The sequence below is a fragment of the Zalophus californianus genome, chromosome 11, assembly GCF_009762305.2.
Source record: "Zalophus californianus isolate mZalCal1 chromosome 11, mZalCal1.pri.v2, whole genome shotgun sequence".
In the NCBI taxonomy this organism is placed as follows: Eukaryota; Metazoa; Chordata; class Mammalia; order Carnivora; family Otariidae; genus Zalophus; species Zalophus californianus.
In genome coordinates this window covers 873,227-896,837 of record NC_045605.1, presented here as the reverse complement: position 1 = coordinate 896,837, position 23,611 = coordinate 873,227, and the positions used below count along the sequence as shown (strand labels likewise).

The 23,611-nt window shown below is 47.5% G+C and overlaps 1 protein-coding gene across 2 annotated transcripts in view; it reads left to right on the top strand.

Moving 5' to 3' along the window:
• The first annotated feature begins 4,889 nt into the window (after positions 1–4,889).
• TMEM123 (transmembrane protein 123) overlaps positions 4,890–23,611 on the top strand; it is a 58,794-nt gene continuing 40,072 nt past the window's right edge. The window contains exons 1-2 of one of the 2 annotated variants that reach the window (XM_027581013.2): positions 4,890–5,131; positions 9,733–9,789. In XM_027581013.2, coding sequence (XP_027436814.1) covers positions 5,032–5,131; positions 9,733–9,789 — 157 coding nt within the window. In that variant the 5' untranslated portion in view covers positions 4,890–5,031. The remainder of the gene's footprint in view (positions 5,132–9,732; positions 9,790–23,611) is intronic. The other variant, XM_027581014.2, reaches the window with a different exon arrangement.

The following is a 23,611-nucleotide window of genomic DNA, read 5'->3' as shown; positions in this document are numbered from 1 at the left end:
GACTTGGAGCTATATCCACATGAAGGCTCGAAGAAGTAGGAACACTAAAGAATGGGGTAGGTGGCAGTCAGTGACTGTGACTGCAGGTAAGTCGAATCCCTGGAGCCTCGTCCAGAGAAGAGCCAAGAGTCAGAGCAGGAGCTGATGAACAAGCTGCGACTAACAGTGGATGGAAGAACCCAAGGGACTTCCCTGTGCCCACCACCTGAAGCCTCTGAGCCCGGATCCCATCCTCCTCCCGTCCTCCTGCACAGCATAATCCTGCTCCGATCACACACCAGAAACTCACCACCGCCACCTCTCCGCCAACCAATTCCTCTGGATTCAGACACAGCTCCCCGCTCCCTTTTTGGAAAGTCATTCCTTAAAAACTGTAGTCTACCCAGAACTCTTCCTAATCTGACCTCCGTGTTTGGAGAGGAAAGTCCAATTGTGTTCACTGTTCTCTGTGTGTTGAATCTTCACCTTTCCTTCTGTTTGGCGTGTTGTATTTCTGCTGTTTCTCTTGCCTTAATGCAAGAATCCTGCAGAGCCTGAATACAAAATCGATACCCAGGAGAGTTTTTGGATGAGTGGTACTCTGAGGGAAGAAACAAAAAGGAAAAACTGAAAGCGGAGGGAAGAAGAAGGCATGAGAAAAGCAGGGGCTCCAGAACACAGAGAGGAAGCAGAGGTACAGAAGAGGGAGGGGACCCACTGAATCAGCCTTCACCGTGAAGACTTAATCACAGTGTACAATGTGCTGTCAATCTGCTGAAATGGAAGTTGACAGGAAACTGTAGGGAACAGGGAAATGGCCACAGACCAACTCACACTCTTTTGTTAGGTGCTCCCACGGCCTTGTCAAATTTGCTGCTCCCTCACAGTCTTGAAGTCCGGCAAATTCTGATTCGTTCCTTGTGCACATATTGATGTATCAACAGATTGGTTTACACATTGCTAGAAGGTAATTACCTCTGCACATCTAACCAGATGAGCAGTCCTTGATCACCTCTTTCTCTTTTGATGAGTAAGAACTTACAGTGGGATATAAGCAAGTTTCAGTGATAAACCTGAAATCTCTGGACCTTCTGTGCAGTCACAAGAGAAACAGACTCTGCCATTCTTATCTCAAAACCAGCTCACCGTTAAACCACTCACTGGGTCTATCCTTTTATGAGGCAGGTGGAATCTGTGTTATTCGCTATTTCCCAGCACCTAGCCCCGTGCCTGGTGTATGACATGTGTTCACTAAATTTTTGGACATTAACTGATTGAAGGAATGATGATCCCAGTCTCTGCTTCATGCTCAGGGGACCTTCATTCTAAGATGCAGACGTATGGGAAATACAGAATGGATAGAAGAACAGAATCCCTGAGGGAGTACCTGAGCTTTGCTCTGTTTACGTCCACCCAACCTTCATTCCATGCCATTGATATGATGGGAAGTGTGTTGGACTCTCAGGTGCAGATATAGACACAGACCCTCGCTCCAATATGTGCTTTTCCATGATCTCATCATAGCATCCACCACTCTGCATCAGCAACTAGACAAAGTCCCTAGATGTGAACTCTGCTAGGACATGGTCCATCGCATTCTAAGAGCATCTGATGGAGCGGGGAGAAGACATATCCAACTGTAAAGATTCAGGATCCTTAGTTGGGGAAAGAAAAGCTGAGTGTTGCTGATGGAGCAGAGAAGGAGGATGCTCAAGATACTGGGAAGCTCTCAGGATTGTTGGAGGGTGCAGAGAATCATGACTGAGGCTACACCCGAAGCCCTGCAAAACTAGTCCAGTGAGAAAGTGTCTATACTGCAGCTCCTGGCCAATGCTGCTATTCACACCCACAGCGCTGGTGGCTCCAGACAGGGCCGGTTTCCTTGGGCTGCTCAAACCTGCATCTAAGTTTCCCATGGATGAGCCAGCTTGGCAGAGCCTTGCTCACATTCTTGAGCCCAGCTGCCAAGGAGGCTGGGGATTTGACATCTAAAGGAAGGCAAGCTAATCAAAAGGTGATGAGTGGCCATAAATATGACCAGTGCCCACTGTATTGCAGCAATACGTGATGAGAGTGAAATCAGAAATGTGCTTTCAGAGATAGTCTCTGGTTCTATGAAACTTGCATCCTTGAGGGAGAGCCTAACAATAAGTATATACATGAGCATGATGATGGATAGTGCTAGATGCTACAAAGTCACAAAGAACTGTGAGGTAGGGTATCCAAGGAAAGCTTTTCCGAGATGAGCAGACACCTAAATGGCAGGAGGGGGCAGCCAGCACAAAGGCTCTGGGGTGGGAACTGACTTGGCATTTCTAAAAAACTAAAAGGCTGCAGCTGAGTAAGTGAAGGGGCGAAGGTAGAAAACAGGGCAGGAAGAGCCCCAGGGATGATGCTGTGTAAGGGTCATGATTCTGGACCCTGGAAAGTCACAGGGGAATAGCATGATGTGACTTACATTCTAAGAAGACCGCGCTGGCTGGTCGCTGTGATAGAAGTATGAACAGGGGGATCAGGGCACGTAAATCTGCCCGATGCCTGGGGAGAGGGTGACACAGGAGGGAATCCTGGGAGATGAGCGAGGACTGCCCAGGAGAGATCAGGAGGCATCCTGGCCAAGGGAAGAGCAGGAGCAAACACACAGCAGCATGGAAGGCTCTGGAATGTTTGCAGAACTTTGAGGAGTCCAGTGAGGTTACAGAGAGGGAACCAGACATCAGGCTGGAAAAGTAGGGGAGAGCCAGGCTGCCAAGGGCTCCGGCACTGTTCTTTTAATTTCTCACGGCACCAAAGTCAAGTGTTCATCCAGTGACAGGGGCAGAGCCTGACGTGAAACTGGGACTAGATCTTCGCCAGGGAGTCCAGACCTCTCCTAGGACTTTGTAAGAGGGCAGGAAGGACACAGTCCCTTGCCCCTTCCACCGCCCCCTTCTCAGACTGGAGGAAATTGTGGACCGACCCCCAGTTCTGTGCCGCTGCTATCAAAGCAAAGCTGGTGGTGCAGAAATCAGACAAGATCAGAGGGCGTCAATGTCAAGGTCAGTCCCAGGAGAAAACGTCAAGTGGACATCTTGTCTTCCATATTTATTTATCTTCTGGAGGCATCTTATATTCCACCCCACACTCCCAGGTACATGTTCACTGAGCCTTAAAGGAAGCATTAGAGGTAGGTTGGCCAAAAGAACAAGAGAAGGGCCTTTCAGAAAGAGAGAACAACGTACGCAAATGCCCAGGAACCAGAAAGCACCCTTGTCCACGGGCGGCCAAACCAAGGCTGGAAAGGCAGGTTGAATCTGGGTTGTGAAATGCTTGGTTGATGGGCTAGACAGTCACCAGAATAATTTATTCCTGAACCAGATTCCCCAGGTGAGCAGAGTAACCCAAACCTAAAGGTGCAGCGTTTGCTTTTTTGTCCAGGGTGGATGCCAGGGAGTATTTGCTGGCTTGCTTGAATCAACAGATGGAAATCTGTAAATTAGGACAGATGGCCCCATTTAATCTCTATGATCAGTCAAGTCCATATTGATGGACTTAACCGAGATCATCTCGGGGAAGTTTCCCACCCAAAGCAGGACTCTTGGTGGCTCTCCTGCATCAGCTATGGGTTCTTAGCAAGAACAACATGCAAACTTAGGAAGCATTGCAAATCAAGACAGGTGAGTAGAATTGGCTCCCAGGGCTTAAGAGGGGCTGGACCAAAAACTCTCCAGAACAGGTTATTCCAACTGAACTGGGACAGCAGACCCCAGGAGACAAGGGACGAGGTTTGATTTGTACCGGTGGGCCTCCGTGCCATACTTGCTACCCAGGCTTGCGCCCCCCTGCACCCCTGCGCCCCGCACTCCTCTCTTTCCGCACAGAGTGCATCTTTATCCCGACATGCAGGGAACCGGGACAAGACGATGAGGTACAACGTGGGGTACAGGTGCCCCCACCCGAGAGGAGGTCGTTCCTGTAAAACTGAGCCGGGGTCGAGGGAAAGGTCTCCCCGCTTCCCCACAGTTCCCCTTCCCACACTTTTAAGGAAAGACCTACATGAGCACCATATGGCTTTTTTCCTAAAAGCAAACTCCTCTTGGAATTTGTCGGGAAAACAGGTAGTAACGCAGGTCTTTCCTGAAAGCCACGTGGCGGAAGGCGTACTCTCGCAAAGAGCGGCCCACGCGTGTAGAGATGACGGCTGTTGCATGCGTGCATTTGAACACTGCCTTTGTACAGCCCCCGCCCCAACTCAGGCGTGCTCACCCGAGAGGAACGCTCCCACGGCCCACCACCCCTGCGGGGCTCCCGCCCACCGCAGTTCCGCTGCTCCCAGCCCGGGCCCCACCCGCGTCGATCAAAGACTTCCTTCCGGGCCCAGCAAAGCCCAGCACGCCCGCGGTCCCGGGAGGCCCGGCGGCCGCCTAGCTCAGCGACTGCAGAACAGCCGCTTCCGAGAAGAAAGGAAACCGCGCGAGCGCCGGGGGCACTGGAGTCCGCAAGTGGTGCCTCTCGGGCCCCGCCCCGCGCGCCGGCCTCGCCCCACTGCCCCAACCAAGCCCCGCTCCCGCACGCCGGCCCCGGCCCCGGCCCCGGCCCCGGCCCCGGCCCCGGCCCCGGCCCCGGCCCCGGCCCCGGCCCCGGCCCCGGCCCCGGCCCCGGCCCCGGCCCCGGCCCCGGCCCCGGCCCCGGCCCCGGCCCCGGCCCCCGCCACTCCAGTCAAGCCCCGCCCTCTGCCCCGCCCCGCCCCGCCCCGGCCGCCCCCGCGGGCCGACCCCGGCCCACCGCCCTCGTCAAGCCCCGCCCCCGCGCCCCGCTCGGCCCCCCCCAACCCCGCCCCCAACCCCGCCGCCCCGCCCGGCCCCCCCAACCCCGCCCCCAACCCCGCCCCCGCCGCCCCGGCCCCGCCCCGGCCCGAGCCCCAGCCCGGCTCCCGCGCCCTATTTGGGCATTTGGGGGGCCGGCGGCGGGAGGCGACGCGGAGCCGGCGCCCGTGCGCAGAGGGGCCGCTCTGTGGCGCCGCGGACGCTCGGTCGGGGAGCCGCGAGGCCGCCGCGTCCTGCCCTCGGAACAATGGGAATCGGCGCGCGCGGCGCCTGGGCCGCGCTGATCCTGGGCGCGCTGCTGGTGCTGGCGCTGCTGAAGGCCGCCGTGGACAGCCCGGGCCCGGACGGTAGGTGGCGGCGGGGGCGCCAGCGCGGGCCCCGCAAGTGGGGGCCGGGGGCGCGGAAAGTTGTGCGCCCCTCAGGCCGCGCGCGTGGGGCGGGCCCGGAGGCGGCCGGGCCCGGGAAACTGAGGCTCGGGCCGGCCCCCGCCCCTGCCCCACGCCGGGGCCGTACCCTTCGGGTTTCTGCCAGCGACGCTCGCAGGTCCGGCGGAGCGCGCGTCACCTGTTGAGTGACCCTCCGGCGGAGGGCGCAGGCTTGTGGTTTCCCCCTCCCCTGACGTCCGTGCCCCCAGGCCCCCTTCGGTAAACTGGCGAGGTGGACCCCCGCGCATCCGCGACTGACTGAGTGGTCTCGGACCAACGCTTTTTAGCCCCGAGGCCCCCAGACGCTGAAAGGGGGGGACTGTGGGGAGCGCGCGCTGCTCCCGGGGCGCCCCTGGGGGCGCGCGCCCCCGTCCCGCGCGGAGGGCACCTGCCGCGGCGCGCACCTGCGGCGCAGTCCTCCGGCCGCCGCTGCCAGGTGTGCGCGCCCACGGCGCGGTCGCTGCGCTCAACACCGTGATGCCATGGTTCTGGAGGGGGTGGGGGGGCTGGGGACTTTAAAAGTCCTTTAGGGAAGAGGCCGGGAAGCCGGGGTTTGTTGTAAATTCCCTTTTCCTTTGGTCAACTTTTGTAGCAGTCGGGTCACTGGGTAATGGCCGGTAAACTAGGGTAAGTTGTTTTAAGTGACCCAAGTTTTCCGTAGTTTTAAGTTCTGTCCATCGGCTGTTTGTTTAGCCTGAGATTAGTTTTATCCAGGAAAAGATAAAGATGTCAGTTCAGGCACAACACCTGCTTTGGCTAGAATAATATGGCTGAGTTCGACAATAACAATTTTCATTTGTTTTGCTGATTTTTTTGTTTCCTATGCTGGATTGTGCATGTCACAAGCCGGCTTTGCAGACCTGATTCTGAGATTATTTAAGGAAACAATGATCAGTAAATCACACCCGTCGTATTTTCAATATTATGAGATCTTTCACTGTAAGGTGAACAATCTGGACTGAATCAGTCTATTTTGGTGCTAATTTTATACCAATACTTATAGAAGGTCTCCCTTTTATTTGTTATTTTATGAAAGTAAGCCTTGTTTCTCTGATGAATTACTGATTAGAGAAACTAAGTATCCTTGCTTTACTTTTTTTTTTGCCCTAATAACACAGATTTTGGGGGGGCCTTATTTTAATACTGTTTGTTCTGTTTATTTAAAGTCTCTCTAGAGGCTAGTGCTATTTGGAAATCTTGGAATGAAGGCTGTACTATAGGAGAGCCTTCATTTCATGAACGACTATAATGAACATGAGCTGGAAAGCATTTCTACAGACTCTAATGTCACTTTGAAATTAGAGTGAAAGAAGGTTCTATAGAGAATTTCTCAAAACAAGTGTCATTATGAAATCCAGTAATTTTTAACAATCATCCTAGACCTTAGACAGCATTTTTTACTAGGCACTTTTCCTGTGTACTCCCCATTATGCTAATTGAGGTCCATACATCATCGCATTGGATCCTCACAGTATTATTCCCATTTTATAAATAGAAAAAAAAATATGAGGCTGAGAAATTGCCTTATTAAAAGTAAAACAGCTGATACCTGTTTGATTTCAGAGATTAAAAATCCCAACTATTAATTCACCATTTTGCCACTAAGTCACTTTAGGTGGTGTTGGCTATTCAAGTCGGTAATGCTTAAATGTACAATCTGCTATAGTCCATGATGTTGTAGAAGATAAAAACATGGAGATTTCTTTTTTTAAAATATCCTGCATACTATGCATACTATCCTGTGTAGTTTCATAAACACCCTCAGCTGGAGGAGTGGGGGAGGCAATGAGCAAGTTAGCAAAGCTGCCAACAGGATAGATAGTGGTCGTGCGTGGCCAGGGGGAGGCTTTTCATCAGGACTCTTGGTGGCAAGTGACAAACCCACCTTGAACAGCCTTAGTGGAAAGCAGAGACTTTACTGAGTCTTTAGCACAGAAGTCCAGAGTGGCTTCAGAAATGTAGTATTCAAGAGTTCAAATAGGTTGCCAGGAGAAGGCCACTTCCGGCTGTCTTGATTACATCTGTCAACTCTCAGGTGAGCCAAGCCGAGCTGTAGTTCAAGTGTTGTAGGCCTGGAGTGGGGGTGAGGGACTATCTAAAGTGAGTTCCCCGGGCAGCGAGTAAGGAGAGTAAATTAATCTTTACTGAGTCCGTGCCACTTCATGGATGTAACTTTCTTTTCTTCCATTCAGCACATTGGTCTATGTTAATACTTGGTCTCTGTCAAGTAAAGCATCAGTCTCTTGGTAGTTAGATGTCCGTGGTATATTCCTTGTCTTCTAGGATACAAAACCAGTGCCTACGCACAGTAGATGTGTCATAAGTAATTGAGTCGAGAAAGGAGAAAGGTCCTAGAGCTACAAAGACCATCTGCTTTTGTCTCCTTTTTTAAGCCAGAAAGGTTGCTGGGACATGATGCGTCATAGGAGTGACAAGAGCAGGGAGGCAGAAGGAGGGGGTCCTGCTGTGGTCCAGGCAGAAGGCAGCGGCATGTCGTAAGCACATGGAGTCCTTCTCTGGGGTGGGGGGTATGAAACTGAAATCACCTGCTAATGGACTGGAGGAGGGGTGGGGAAGAAGGAAGAGCCCAGGATGACCTCTTGGTGTGGGGGTTGAACAGCTGGTAACCCAGCAACGGAGAAGCCCCGGGACAAGCAGGTTTGGAGTAGAAAATCAGCACTTCCTTCTGGCGCTCCCGTGAACGGGCTTTGCAGTCAAACGGCCTGGTCCAAATCCAGGCTCTGCCACTTCCTAGCTGGGTAGGCTTCTCTGGGCCTCACTTCCTGTCACTGCAAAATGGTCTTTGTGTCTCAGAATTGTTGACAGAGCTGGGTGACCTAGTGAGGTGACATGCTCCCCAGGAGGCCTGGCATGGAGGACGATCTTCACGATATTAGCAAGTATTTGATACCAGCTGCTAAATACGGCTGAGACAGTGCAGGACACTGGTGCACTGACTTGTTTTAACCAAGAGTCACTGCTTCATCAGTCCCTGAAGCCTGCCTTAGTCGGCGGCATGACTCGTCTTTCTCATTCTACGGAGACGAGTCTACTGACCTTGATCTTTTTCAGGTTGCACACACAGTAAAGATCCTTCAAAGTTGTTTTACTTACTTTGTACTTTGAGGGGTTTTTGGCTGGGGAGTGCTACCTTTGTCAATAATACATCTCTCTTCTCATGTGGTATATTTAATATCCCATTATACAAAGACCCAGGTTGAATAAACCACTCTGACAAGGGGCATAGAATTCTTCTAAAGTTTTTCCAAATCTTAAGGTACTAGTTAAAAATTAAAAGAATCATACTTCTATGAGAAGTCTTACAATTAAAAATGAAAATCCTAAGGGGTTAATATCCAAAATATATAAAGAATTTATACAAACCAAACACCAAAAAAAAAATGCAATTAAAAAATGGTCAGAGGACCTGAATAGACATTTTTCCAAAGAGGACATACAAATGGCCAGTAGACACATGAAAAGATGCTCAACATCACTGATCATCAGGGAAATGCAAATCAAAACCACATGCTTGTTAGAATGGTGAGAATAAAGACAAGAAACAACAGGTGTTGGTGAGGATGCAGAGAAAGGGGAACGCTTGTACACTGTTGGGAATGCAAGCTGGTGCGGCCACTCTGGGAAACAGTATGGAGGGTCCTCAAAAAGTTAAAAATAGAATTATCATGTGATTCAGCAGTTCCACCTCTGGATGTCTATTCAGAGAAAATGAAGACAGTTATTTGAAAAGATAGATGCAGCCCTATGTTTATTGCAGCATTATTTACAACAGCTCAAAGATGGAAGCAGCCCAAGTGTCCCTCGGTGGATGAGTGGATAAAGATGGGGTGGGTAATGGAATATCACTCAACCATAAAAAATGAGAGTTTGCCATTTGCAACAACGTGGATGGAGCTAAACGGCATTATTCTAAGTGAAATAAGTCAGTCAGAGAAAGACAAGTACCATATGATTTCACTTGTATGTGGAATTTAAGAAACAAATGAACAAAGAAACAAACTCTAAAATACAGAGAACAAACTGGTGGTTGCCCGAGGGGAAGTGGAGAAAAAAAGGAAAATCCTACCCACTTCGTCTTCTCTCCATGGTATGAAGTTAGGGGTCTTGGTGGTGTGAGACCCAAGGGTGCCCTTGCGTTGAAAGGGCCCCTCCCAGGTGGCCCAGGCCCCTCAGAGGAACAGAAAGTGGCTTTTCTCTCACCAATCTCTGTGTCCCCATGTAAGTGAATGAACTTTGCAGGAGCTGGTGCATAGTGAGTAGGATGTAAGCATTTGTTAACCTGAGTCAAATGTTTTCTGTGTTGAAAACCCCAGTAATACAGTCCCAGATTTCCTGGCAGGTCAGGTGTGTTTTGTAGCAGTAGTGGCGAAGGAGAGCTTCTTGGGGGATGTCTGCCTCCTGCGCATCACCACAACCTGTCTCCGGTGTTCTTACATCAATGTTAAATGCTTTTTCATCACGGGATGTTTTTTCTTTTTCTTTTTCTTTTCTTTTGTTTATAGGATCTCTAAACGCACAGAATTTGGTGCCTTCAGGAAACCACAGTGCTAACCCAACAGGTGAGTTTCAGGAGGTTCAAGCAGTGGGTTTTCGGCCATCTAGGAGGCAGAAGGTAGCACCGGCCGGGCAGGGGCACGAAGCCAGTACCCCGGATGGTTTGAAGCCCGAGCCACGGGTTCCCAAATCCCGGTAGCTTCTGTCAAGGGCAGCCCTTGCAGGCCTCGGTAAATGATGGTAAATGATGGCCTGCCGCATCGGAGCGTGCAGGCGCGCTAAGACGCTCGGTCTGAGCCTGCTGCAGTTTCGGACTGGGCTGCGAAGCCCACTTTCAGGTCTGAAGGCCTTGCGCTCTGCGTGTGGATTAGGAACAGGAGTCCTTGCGTCTGCCCGTCTGGCTGGTGGGACAGGGCACTCTGTGGTCAGAGGTGGCCACCGTCGGCTGCCCCGGCCGACACCCGAGGAGATGTGGACGCCCAGCACCAGGCTCCCCTGCCGAGTCAGTGGTGAGCACCTTCCCGGTGCTTCCAGTCCGGGACACACGGGTTTCTCCTCTGGGTCTCTGAGGTCACCAGTGTGGAAGGGTCCAGGAACCACGCTGGTGCCCCCAGGGCTAGCAGTCAGCCGGTCGGCGAGGTTCCGGTTTGTTTCCTTCGCCCGGTCCTGATTCCTCAGCGTGGACTGAGGTGCGAACTAGACGAGGGCGCCCAGACCCGTCACTAGCCCCGCCGGTCGGCCCCCATTCAGTGGCACTTGCTGAGTGTCCGCGGCGCGCTGAGACGGTGTAGGGGCTGAGGGCACAAACTCGTCCCAGCCCTGGCCTCTAGCAGTTGTGGTGGGGTTTTTAGTTTTATTTCATTGTGGGGAAATACACACAACATGACACGTAGGCTGGTAACCGTCCGTGAGCGCACTGCTGAGCGCTGCTTAGTGCGCTCGCACCTCTGAGCCCAGTTGGGGAGTCTCCACGCTCTGCCCACCTCATGCTCTCCCTGCCGTCCCTGCATTTCCTGCTGGCTTCTGGCCAAACAGAGCATATTCTTCTATTTCAGCTTTAGTCATTCCACAGGAAAGTTTTCATTTGGGGAAAAAAGACTAGCTAGGTTGCCGCGAAATGTAATCATGATTATTGCCAGGTGTGTATAGGACCTGTTTTTTAATATCTTATTAGATTATTAAGTGTCTTTTCCTGAGAGCCTACAATGTTTAAGAAACTTCTCGTACATTTGCTCATTGCACAGTGCGGAACTGGTGATGGTTCTGTGTCACACAGGAGGGAGCTGAACATCAGACGGGTTAACCAGCCTGCCCAAGGTCACACAGCACATTTGGGATTTGAAGCTCCCTTCCTCGGATTCTAAACCTGTGCCCCTTCACCACATTTCCTGGAACTGCGGTGTGGTCCTGCCTTTGAAATACCACCGCTCACAATTGTGAACCGTTGTTAAAGATCAGCGCGGTACACTGAGGACACCTCCAGGGTCCGTGGGATGTTACACCGCCCCTTCTAGCACAGGGAAATTCATGGAGAAAAAAAGAAAGCATTGCCCCACAGCATTTTTCTAAAGACATCAGATAATATGGCTGTGACACCAACGATGTGTTGCTCAGTGTGTAACACTTCCCATAACCGTTATACTCTTCGCATATCGTCTTTGATCTTGAAAAGCCTTATGTAACATGTTGAATTTGTGTATTTTTGTAGGATGTGATGCTTACTATTTTGTCTTTTGTGGTAATATAGACTCTTCTAATTGTGGAAACACTGATTTTGAACATTACCAATTTCTCTGGTGCTGTTGACCTAACACGGTTTATTGGGCATCAATTCCAAAAGGAAAATAACATTTTTCTTTGGCAGACTGGTGTGTTGTGTGCTGCAGGCGCCTGGGGCACGTGGGAACGGCCAGCAATATGGCCTGCAGCAGGGGCGCCTGTCGCTTTCATACAGCTCACCACATCGAGATTGGCACTTCTCCTTTCTCTGTTGGGTTTTAGTCTCATCTGAGTTCCTGGGGAGTGGCTTCCATGATTTATTCATCCCAACGCTGTGCCTGGTACACAGGAAGTAACACACACACGTTGGTTGACCTGAACCATGGCACCAAATGCGTATTTTGTAACTCCTACCTTACTTTATCAAAGAGCCTCGGTACGGGGTCTGCAGACATGACTGGTCTGTGCTCTGGGGAGATCCTTTATTACAGCTGTTTTGTCGTTGTTCGCGGCGTGGGATGGATACTCGAGGTCAGAGAAGCCAGAATTGAGGTCACTCTCCGTTATATGGAAGGGTCGTATTTCTTTATATGCCCTAGTCATTATCTGGGGAGAGCCATACCTTTGACATTCTTTTCTGCAGGGTCTTACTGAGTTTTAGTAATTCTACAGAAAATTCTTCATTTGAGGGGGGTGGACAAAAAGCTACACAGATTACCCAAAATGTAATAATGATTATTGTCGGGTAGTTTTTTTTTGTGTACTACATTTTTTTAAATGTATTGTAGTAGATCATTTGCACATTTTCAGCTCATAGAGAAAATAATTTTCCCCGTTTTAGATATAGTCAGAGGGCTTCTATTTTAGGGTCTGTGGATGGATGAATTTATTCTTTATGGTGTAAGGAGGTCACATGCCCAGATTATTTTTCATAACAGGTTTGGGCAAAGCTACAAGGGAATGTGACATGGTTCAGAATGGACAGTGTTTCTCATCAGTGGCCAGACTGTAGCTCAGTGTCACCCAGGATAACCTTCCCCTTGACCACTTATCACTGATGTTCCCCGAAAAGAGGAACCTGAGAGGTGCCGGGGACCACCTTCCAGGTTGAAGTTCTCTTCTTGGGCATAATTTGTACCAAGCCAGTTTCAGAGCCGTCCGCCTCCCTGATGTGTGGCATGCATACAGAATTGCCTCTGCACCATAGCAGCCTTGGTCCAGTCATGTCAGCGTCTCTAGTTGGCGTGGTTTTATCCACAGACGTGACTGTCCTAGTGAGTATGTGAGATACTGAGATTTGTAGGAGATACATATTGGGTCGTTCGAATGACCGAAATCTATTCCCTGAAAGTATTTGGTCTTCCTCCGTGGTTCCTGGCCTACAGCTCCTAAAACCCGTGGAGTTTCTGAAAGGAAGAGTGATCAAGGTGTTTTTTGTTACACTAACAAGGTGATTTTAGGACCCCGCCCAAAGGTGGGGCTGGACGACCACATGGCTAACTGGTTAGAGCTTCCCGTCTCCCCCCTCCCCCCCACCCCCTGCAAACTGTGGGCGGGGAGGGGGCTGGAGGTTCAGGGAGCTGATGGCTATTGACTTAGGCATGACTATGTGATGAAGCCTCCATAAAAACCCACAAAGAGTGGGTTGGGAGAGTTTCCCAGTTGGTGAACCGGTAGAGGTTCAGGGCGAGTGGCACCTGGGGAGGGCCCGGGAGCTCCGCCCTTCCCACCTTCCTGACCTGGTCCTGAGTGTTTCTGCCACGAGCTGCTGCTTCCTGAGTTCTGTGAGCCGCTCTAGCAAAGGAAAAGAACCTGAGGAAGAGGTCACGGGAGCCTCCCCACTGCAGTGGGTGAAGCTCAGCCTGCGTCCTGTGACGGGACCCAGGGTGCTCTCGGGGGATGGCCCTCACCCGTGGGATCCCACGCTGTCTCCGGTGCGTAAGTCAGAACAGTCCTCAGACACGCTGGTGTCCCAGGAGTTGCTTGGTGGACGTCGGGTTTGGGAACCCCGGTTTAGTATGACACCAAATCTCATTGCATTTGGTTTGCTTTCCTTGGTTGACTAATGAAGGTGAGCTCCTTCTCCCGTCTTGGGGAGATGTCCGTTCAAGTCCTTTGCCCATTGTTTAATTAGGCTGACGTTTCATTTCTTTTCTGTGCCTTAATTTTTATGACGATGAAAATAGTGTATAGTTCCTGTGGAAATTTTGGAAAAGTATTTTTTTAAATCATTCAAATTACTCCCACCAAGTGTTTTTAGATTTTTTTAAACTCCAAACTTAACTACATGGGCACCGTTTCTTAAAAAGGGAACTAAGACTCTCCTGCAATACGTTTCACTGCGGTTACGGCCTAGGAGGTGAAAACAGCTAGTTGAAAAGTGACGGTTTTACTCCATCACCTGTTGGGTAAGAGCTGCTTTGACTGCTTTCCCTCCACAGTGAATGTGATTAGCTAGTTTTTCATGTTCCCCCCCCACCCATCCAAGATGTGGACCCTGTTACATTTCAGGGAAGATAGAAAAATTATTGCTTTGCTTTTAAATGGTCTTGGGGAAGTTACTTAACCTTTTGGTGCCTCAGTTCCTTCTATTTAAAAAGCTGATAAAATGCAAGTGTCTCGTGGGATAAATGAGGCAGCATGTAAAGCACCTGCCGTTAAATGGCACCTGGCACAAGCTAGAATCTGAATGTGTCCCTCCTTGCTCTCTGGCTACGATGACGTTTTCTTTAATCCCTCCTATGTCCACCTTCGCTGCCACGGTGCCTTTGCATATACTGTTCTGGCTCCCGAAGATCTCCCCATGCCCCCCGCCTTTACCTGGGTGACACCCCTTCAGCTTTCCGATCTGTGCAAGCTTCCCTTCCTCATCAGGGAATAGTCTCCAGCCTCCAGCTCCAGGCCCTCAGAGGACCCCATCTGTCTGAGGGGGTGAGTGGGCCTCCCCAGCCCACAAATCAGCTCATTCACAGGCAGTGCTGACGTCAGCCACCGCGTCCCTAGTGCTCAGCACCAGACCGCACATACATTTCTGTTGAAACAAGGAGAAACATGCTCTGGGAGGAGGAAACCAGTTTTTATGCTTGGTACCGCAGCCTTACCTGGGAGATTAGCTGGGAGCTCCTTTGTCAAGGTGACCCACGCCATGCCCTCCACCCAGCATAGTCCTTTCCCTCCACAGTTAGGAAGAATGGGGCTTCAGTGTTAATGGGAGAGTTGCCACGCTTGTGTTACTAAGTTCCAGCACAACGCTGTTTGCTTATGTTCTGATCAAGTCTCGGAGCCCTGATGGGATGTGCAGGGAAGGGGGCAGACCGGGCCATTCAGATCCCAGAGGACAGCAGGGACCTGGCCTCACTTGCCAGGGCCCTGCTGCGGTCAGTCTTCCTGCTGAGCTGGAGGTCCCGGGGTCAGGACGGGGACCTTGTGGCAAGGCAGGACCATCCAAGCTCTGCCCGGATGTGAGGGAGCATTGTGAAGGAGATGTGGGGAATGGGGGTTTGGGACGGGAGGGGACAAGGCTGCTGGAGCCCCTCAGGGAGTTTGGATTGGATAGCAGTGCGGTGGGAAGCCCCTGCGGGATCTTAAAGCCGCTGGAATGGCTAACAGCCTGGGGCGGCGGCGGCTGGAGGAGCAGGTGTGGAGGGCACATGGGCGGCTGGGTATTGGGGTTGAGCTCAAGGGGCTTCTTGGCCCCGTCAAAACCAGGCACCTGTTCCCCGCAGGACTGGGGGATGATTACAGGTGGAGAAGTGAAGCCTGAGAACAGCAGAATGATGACTGCAGGCTGGAGGGCAGGGTGGACGGAGTCCGGGAGGGAGGGCCAAGCATGGCAATGAGGTCAAGTTGGGCGTGGAGGGGACGCCCCTGTACTGCGCTTCCTCCAGTGGGAGACAGATGCGGGGTGAATGTGGAAGCTGTTTGAACTTGGTCGGTGACCCGGTTATTAAAGACGTTTCTTGCAGGATAAATCTTAGAAGTGGTCATCTTTTAGTTCCACTATTCCATTTTTGTTTTTAAAATTATAAAGCCTTAAAACTGGAAGAAAAGTCTTAAAGCCATGTTTTTCAAGTTTCTTAGCACATTAGAATTGCCTGGCACATAAAAAACACCGGTCTGGGTCCCACCTAAAACCTGAGTGGGCAGGAGGGAGCCTAGAAGGTGCCCAGGGTTCCGCATGGAGCTGAGGCTGAGAGTTGTGACCTCGGGGTGGGCTGGAGGCTGGAGGCTGGAGGCTGGGGGTGCAGGTGCTTCCAAGCAGCCCGAGCAGAGTCGGCGCTGGAGGTTAGCTTTTACAAACATTTCTAGCAAGCACAACGATGACAACAACACATTTCTAGCTTCTTTGGAAAAGAGAAGTATAAAATCTTGCGTGGGTGGGGTTAGGCAGAAAATCCAGTGATCCTCACGCGGGGCTGCACCCCGCAAGAGGTCGGGAGGTGGGCAGGACACGGGGGAATGGAATAACAGTGACACTAGTAATCGGAGGATTTCGTTATTTTGATTAACATTGTTTAGATTTGATAAGAGCCCTGTAGTTACCAAGAAAGGATAGGGACTAACTTTCCAAAAATGGACAAATTCCTTAAGTTGTGTAACCAAAAGAATGATTTACATGAAAAGCTGTACAGAATAGTTGAAGCCCATTCTAGGTTTTTTCTATTTATATCAATCTTAACACATGAGTTCTTCACAATTGTTCTTGTTTGCATTGTGAAAATTTCCTATTAAAGCAGTCATCCCAAGTTAATCCCTGTTAACTCTGTTTACCTCACAGTGTGATAAAAAACAGAAAAGCAGCGGTGACTTGACAGACAATGGAATCATTAATGTGGATCATTTATGACTTTCTCTAGAGAAAACAAGCTTAAAACTTTATCGAAAGACTACTCTGGTGGCTTTTACCATAAAGGTGCGCATATTGAGATTGCCTATTTTACATAGAGACACGAGGACCCTCTTTTTTAAACAATCGTAACGCCAATGTTACACTTAAAAGCTCATTTTTTTTTTTTACGGTTTTAATGAGGAATAATTGACATACGGCATTGTGTAAGTTCAAGCTGTGAGCATAACGATTTGACTTACACTGTGAAGTGATGGCCACAGTAAGTTTAGTTAACGCCCATCACCTCAGAGATAGGAAAAAAAAAAAACCAGAAAACAAAACAAAAATGCTTTTTTTTGTTCTTATGATGAGAACTTGGGAGGGTTTACTCTGAATTTTCCTATGTGTCATGCGGTGGTGTTAACCACACGTACCACGTTGTGCATCACACCCCTGGTCCTCACACCTGGACGTTTGTTCCTTGTGCTCACCTCTTCACTTCCCTTCCCCTACGCCTACCTTGGCGACCCCGAAGCTGTTTCTTTTTCTCTGAGCTTGGTTGGTTTCTTTGTTTTAAATTCCACGTGTAAGTGAGATCATGGAGTATCTGTTTCTGACTTAGTTTGCTTAACGTGATGCCTTCAAGGGCCATTCATGTTGTTGAAAATGGTGGTATTTCGTCCTTTTTGGTGGTTGAATAATTACTCCGTTGTGTAAATATCAGAACTTCCTAACCCACTCATCCACTGATGGGCGTACGGGTCACTTCTGTGTCTATCTGGCCCTTGTAGATAATGCTGCAAAAACGTGGGGGTGCAGGTATCTCTTGGACACCGTGATCTCGTTTCCTTTGGATGAATACCCAAAAGCGGAGCTGTTGGAGCTCATGGTATTTCCGTTCTTCATTTTTGTGAGGAATCTCCATACTGTTGTCTCCAACGACTTTACCACTTTAACAATTCTTCCAACAGCGCTCAAGATTCCCTTTTATCCACATCGGTGCCAGCATTTATCTCGTCTTTCTGATCTTACCCATTCTAACAAGCGTGAGAGGACACCTCATCATGGTTTCGATGTGTATTTTATTTTTACTGGGTGATGATGAGCATCTTTTAATGTACTTGTTGACCATTTGTATATTGGCTTAGGAAAAATGTCTGGCGCATTTTAATTGGATTAACGACATTTTGCTCTGGAGTTGTAGGAGTTCTTTATCTTTTTAAAACTGTAGTTCACATACAAACTTAGCTTCAGATGTACAACAGGGTGATTTGACATTTATATACATTACAGATGCTCGCCACAATAAGTCTGGTTACCATCTGTCATCAGTTATTACATCGTTGACTATACTCCCTATGTTGTACTTTAAATCCCTGTGACTTTATTTTATAGCCGGAAGTTTGTACCCCTTAATCCCCTTCACCTGTTTTACCCATCTTCCCAGCCTCCACCCTGCCGGCAACGATGAGTTTGTTCTTGCATTTGAGTCTCTTTTGTTTCTTTTTTTAGATTCCACATGTAAGTGAGATCATAAGGTATTTCATTCCTCTTTCTATGACTTATTTAGCATAATACCACTAAGTCCAATCATGTGGTTGCAGATGGCAAGATTTCATTCTTTATGGTGAAGTAGTAGTCCATTGTACAATCCATACTCATTATATATTCTTTATCCATTGATCTATTGATGGACACTCAGGTTGCTTCCATATCTTGGCTGTTGGAAATAATGCTGCAGTAAACATAGAGGTGCAGTACCTTTTCGAATTATGGTTTGCATTTTCTTCAGATAAATACCTGTAAGAGGAATTACTAGATCATGTGGTAGTTTTACTTTTAATGTTTTGAGGAACCTCCGTAGTGTTTTCTGTAGTGGCTGCCCCAATTTACATTCCTACTAACAGTGCATGAGGTTTGCTTTTCTCCATACCCCCACCAACACTTTTTATTTCTTTTCAGTAATAGCCATCCTGACAAGTATGAGGGGGTAGCTCATTGTGGTTTTGACTGCATTCCCCTGATGATTAGTGACGTTGAGCATCTTTTCATGTGTTAGTTGTCCATTTGTATGTCTTCCTTGGGGGGAAAAGTTCATTCAGGTCTTCTGCCCATTTTTTATTCAGATTATTTTGTGCTGAGTTGTAGGAATTCTTTATATATGTTGGATATTAACCCCTTATCAGATATATCATTTGCAAATGTCTTCTCCCATTCAGTAGGTTTCTTCTTGTTTTGTTGATGGTTTTCTTTGCTGTGCAAAAGCTTTTTAGTTTGACGTAGTCCCAGTTGTTTATTTTTGCCTTTTTTATCCTTGCCTGAGGAGACAGGTACAGAAAATACTACTAGGACTGCTGTCCACAGGTTTATGCCTCTGTTTTCTCTCGGGAGTTTTATGATCTCAGGTCTTATATTTAGGTCTTTAATCTAGTTTATTTTTGTGTGTGGTATAAGGAAGTGGTCCAGTTTCATTCTTCTGCAGGTAGATGTCCAGTTTTCCCAGCACCATTTACTGAAGAGCTGTCTTTTCCCCTTGTATATTTTTGCCTACTTTATCTTAGATTAATTGACCATTTAAGCACGGGGTTTTTTTTCTGGGCTTTGGGTTTGGCTCCCCTGATCTATGTGTCTGTCTTCATACAGTGCCATACTGTTTTGATTGCTATACCTTTGTAGCATAGATGGAAATCTGAGTGTGATGCTTTCAGCTTTGTTGTTCTTAGGATTGCTTTGGCTCCTCAGGGTCTTCTGTGGTTCCCTACAAATTTTAGGATTATTCTATTTGATAGGGATTGCATTGGATCTCTGGACTGCTTTAGGCAGTATGAATATCTTAACAATGCGGGTATACATCAGAAAATTGCAGGTTTGTCTCCAGACCACTGCAATAAGGGGAGTCATGAATTTGATGGTTTCCCAGTGCATGTAAAGTTATGTTTACACAGCACCCTAGTCTGTTAAGTGTGCAATAGGATTATGTCTTTAAAAATGTACATACCTTAATTTAGAAATACTTTATTACAAAAAAAGTGGTAACCATTATGAGCTTTCCAGAAGTTTTTATCACTGATTGCAGATCACCATAACAAATAAAATGAGACTGTTGTAACTATTGTGAGAATAACCAAAGTGTGACAGACACAAAGTGAGCAAATGCTGTTGGAAAAATGGCATCAGTGAAATTGCTTGATGAAGTAGTATTGTCACAACCTTCACTTTGTGAGGGGGGAAAAAAAAAACACCTCATTATCTGTGAAGCACAGTAAAACGAAGTGCAATAAAACAAGGTAAGCCAATATAAATTCTTCCATTCCATGAGCGTGGCGGATCTTTCCATTTATTTGTATCATCTTCAGTTTCTTTCACCATTGTCTTACAGTTTTCAGAGTACAGTGATTTGGTTTAAGTGATAATTTATTCTTTTTTATAAATAAGATTGTTTTATTTGATTTCTGTTTATAACTAGTGTGTAGAAATGCAACCGATTCAGGAATATAAATTTTGTATCCTACAACTTTATTGAATTCATTTAATTTAGTATTTCTTGGGTAGATTCTTTAGGATTTTCTATATATGGTATCGTGTCATCTGTGAATAGTGAAAGTTTTACTTCTTTCTTACCACTTTGGATGCCATTTATTTCTTACCTGATTGCTGTGGCAAGGACTTCCCGTACTATGTTGAATACAAGTGGTGAGAATGGACATCTTTATTTTGTTCTAGATTTCAAAGAAAAAGCTTTCAGCTTTTTACCATTCAGTGTAATGTTAGCTGTGGATCGGTCATATATGGCCAGTTGAGGTATGCCCCGCCATTACCACTTTGTTGAGAGTTTTTTTCATGAATGGATGTTGATTTTTGTTCAGTGCTTTTTCTGCATCTACGGAGATGATATTTTTGTCCATCATGTTGTTAATGTAGTGTATCACGTTGATTTGTAGATAGGGAAGCATCCTTGCATCCCTGGAATAAATCCTACTTCGTTGTGAAGGATCCTTTTAATGTATTGTTGAATGCTGTTTGCTAACATTTTGTTGAGGATTTTTGCATCCATGTCCATCAGAGATATTGGCCTGTAGTTCTCTGTTTTATTACTGTCTTTGGTTTTGGAATCAGGGTAATGCTGGCCTTGTCGATTGAATTTACAAATATTCCTTCCTTTTCAGTTTTTGGGAATAGTTTGAGTAGGGTAGGTATTAATTTCTCTTCAGATGTTCAGTAGAATCCCCTGTGAATCCACCTGGTCCTGGACTTTTGTTTGTTGGGAGTTTTTTGTTGCCAGTTCAACTTCTTTTCTAGTAATTGGTGTGTTCAAATTTTCCGTTTTTTTCTGATTCGCTCTCCGAAGAGCGTATGTTTCTAGGAATTCATCCATTTCTTCGAGGTTGTCCAGTTTGTCGGCATAATTATTCATAGGAGTCTCTTCTTACCCCTTGTGTTTTTGTGCTTTCGGTTGTAACGTGTCCTGACTTTCTGATTTTGACTTCTCCCTTTTCCTTGATGAATCTGGCTAAAGGTTTATCAATTTTATTTAGGTTTTCAAAAAATCGCTCTTGGTTTCAGTGATTTTTTTTTTATTGACCTGTTTCTTTTTTCAGCTTATTTAGGTATCCATGTTGATTTGAAATTTCTCTTGCGTCTTGAAGTAGGCCTGTCTCATTGGAAGCTTCCCTCTTAGAACAGCTTTGGCTGTGCCACAGATTTGGGCATGTTTCCCTTTCGATTTGGTGTTTCTTGATGGCGTCTTGGATCTCTTCCTTGACCTACTGGTTGTGGTCACATGTCGTTGAGCCCCCAGTGTGCCCTTTACAGCTCCGGTTTCCTTACTGGTGGCCTGTCTGATGATTGAGGTCAGTGGGGTTTGAAAGTCCCCTTCCATTGTCGCCGATTTCGCCTTTATTTGGGTGCTCCTATCTCAGGTGCGTAGATACTAAAACCGTTACAGCCCCTTGTGGAATTAAAGCCTTTATCATTATGTAACACCTTTCTTTTGTTGTGTTTTTCTTTCAGAGTCTGTTTTGTGTGATGTGAGTATTGTTTCTCCAGCTTGTTTTTTATTTCCATTTGCAGGGAATACATTTTTTCCATCCCCACACTTGCAGAGTGTGTGTGTGTGTGTGTGTGTGTGTGTGTTGTTAAGTCTGAAGTGAGTCTCTGAAAGGCAGCCTGTGGATGAGTCTCTTCTCATCCCTTTGGTCACCCTGTCTTTTGGACCAGAGCATGTAGTCCATTAACATGTGAGGGAATTATTGATATGTATGCATTTATTGCCATTTGGTTGATTGCTTCCTGGTTTTTATAGTTCTTCCTTTCTTCTCTTACTCTTCCCTTGTGATTTCATGAATTTCCTAAGTGTTTGGATTTCTTTTTCTTAGTTTTTGTGAACAGGCATACCTTGAAGATACAGCAGTTTCAGTTCTAGACCACCACAATAAAGCGAGTTAAATTAATTTTTTGGTTTCCCAGTGCATTTCAAAGTTATGTTTACACTGTAGTCTGTTAAGTATATAATAGCATTATGTCTAAAAAAAAAACTACATATCTTAATTTAAAGAGGCTTATTGGTTAAAAAATACTATCTGAGCTTGCAGTGAGCCATCACCTCTCTGCTGGTGGAGGGTCTTGCCTCAGTGCTGAGGGCTGCCGACTCATCGGGTTGGTGGCAGCTGAAGGCTGGGGTGGCCATGGATTAATTAAAGTAAGAAGTTTTGCCACATTGTTTGACTTTTTTTTCCATGAACAATTTCTGTGTTGTGCAGTGCCTTAGATAGCTTTTTACACACAGTACACTTTTTAAAACTGGAGTCAGTCCTCCTAAAACCTTCTGTTGCCTTATCAACCAAGTTTATGTGATACTCTGAATTATTCTGAATGTAATATTCTGTAGTACTTTGTTATCATTTCAACAATCTTCACAGCATCTTCACCAGGAGTTGATTCCATCTCAAGAAACCACTTCCTTAGCTAAGAGGCAACTCCTCATCCATTCAAGTTTGATCACGAGATGGCAGCAGATCAGCCCCATCTTCAGGCTCCACTTCTGATTCTAGTTCTCTTGCTGTTTCCACCCTATCTGCAGCGACTTCCTCCCCTGAGGTCCTGAGCCCCTCAGAGTCATCCCTGGGGGTGGTAGTCCACTGCTGTAAAACCCCTTTTAATGTTGATACTCCCATGAATCACAATATTCTTATTGGCATCTAGAGTGGTGAATCCTTTTCAGAAGGTTTTCAGTTTACTATGCCCAGACACATCAGAGGAATCACAGTCTCTGGCAGCTATAGCCTAGTGAAATGTATTTCTTAAATAACAAGGCTCAAAAGTAGAAATTCCGTCATGCTCCATGGGGTGCAAGGTGGATGTCATGTTAGTAGGTGTGAGAACATCAATCTCATTGGACATCTGCATCCGAGCTCTTGGGTGACCAGGTATGTTGTCAGTGAGCACTGAAAGTTTTTTAAAAGATTTTATTTTTTTTTAAGATTTTTTTTTTTAATTTGACAAAGTGACACAGCAAGAGAGGGAACACAAGCAGGGGGAGTGGGAGAGGGAGAAGCAGGCTTCCTGCGGAGCAGGGAGCCTGATGCAGGGCTCGATCCCAGGACCGTGGGATCATGACCCAAGCCGAAGGCAGACGCTTAACGACTGAGCCACCCAGGCGCCCCAAAAGATTTTATTTTTAAGTAACCTTTACACCCAACATGGGGCTCAAACTTAAAAGCCCAGTTTAGGAGACTTATGCTCTGCCAACGGAGAGAGCCAGGTGCCCCCGCACTGATATTTTTAAAGGAAACTATTTTTCTGAGCACAAGGTTTCAACAGTGGGCTTAAAATAATCCAATATGGCCTTTGGGCCTGTACCCCCATCTTCCAGTAATTCACCAAGATGACCAAGACAAAGGGAAAAAGGAGAGGCCTCTTAGAAAACATGGCATTGTTCCTTTAGCCACGTACATGTGAATCTTCAGGAAGAGGGTTACTGTGGACATGGAAGGAATGGGCACTCTTCAAAAAGGAGCACCGCACAAGTCTTACTATGGTGAAACTGGAGGAGTCTACAGGAATAGCCAGCATGCTGTCGATGCCATTGTGAACAGGCAAGTTAAGGGCAAGATTCTTGCCAAGAGAACTAATGTATGTATTGAGCAGAGACAGCTTCCTGAATCCTGTGAAGGGAAATGATCAGGAAAAAGGAGGCCAAAGAGCAAGGTGTTTGGGTTCAACAGAAACACCAGCCTGCTCCACCCTGAGAAGCACACTTTGCAAGAACCAGTAGAAAGGAGCCTGAGTTCCTGGAACCCATTCTCTATGAAGTCATGGCATAATAGGTGTTAAAAAAATCC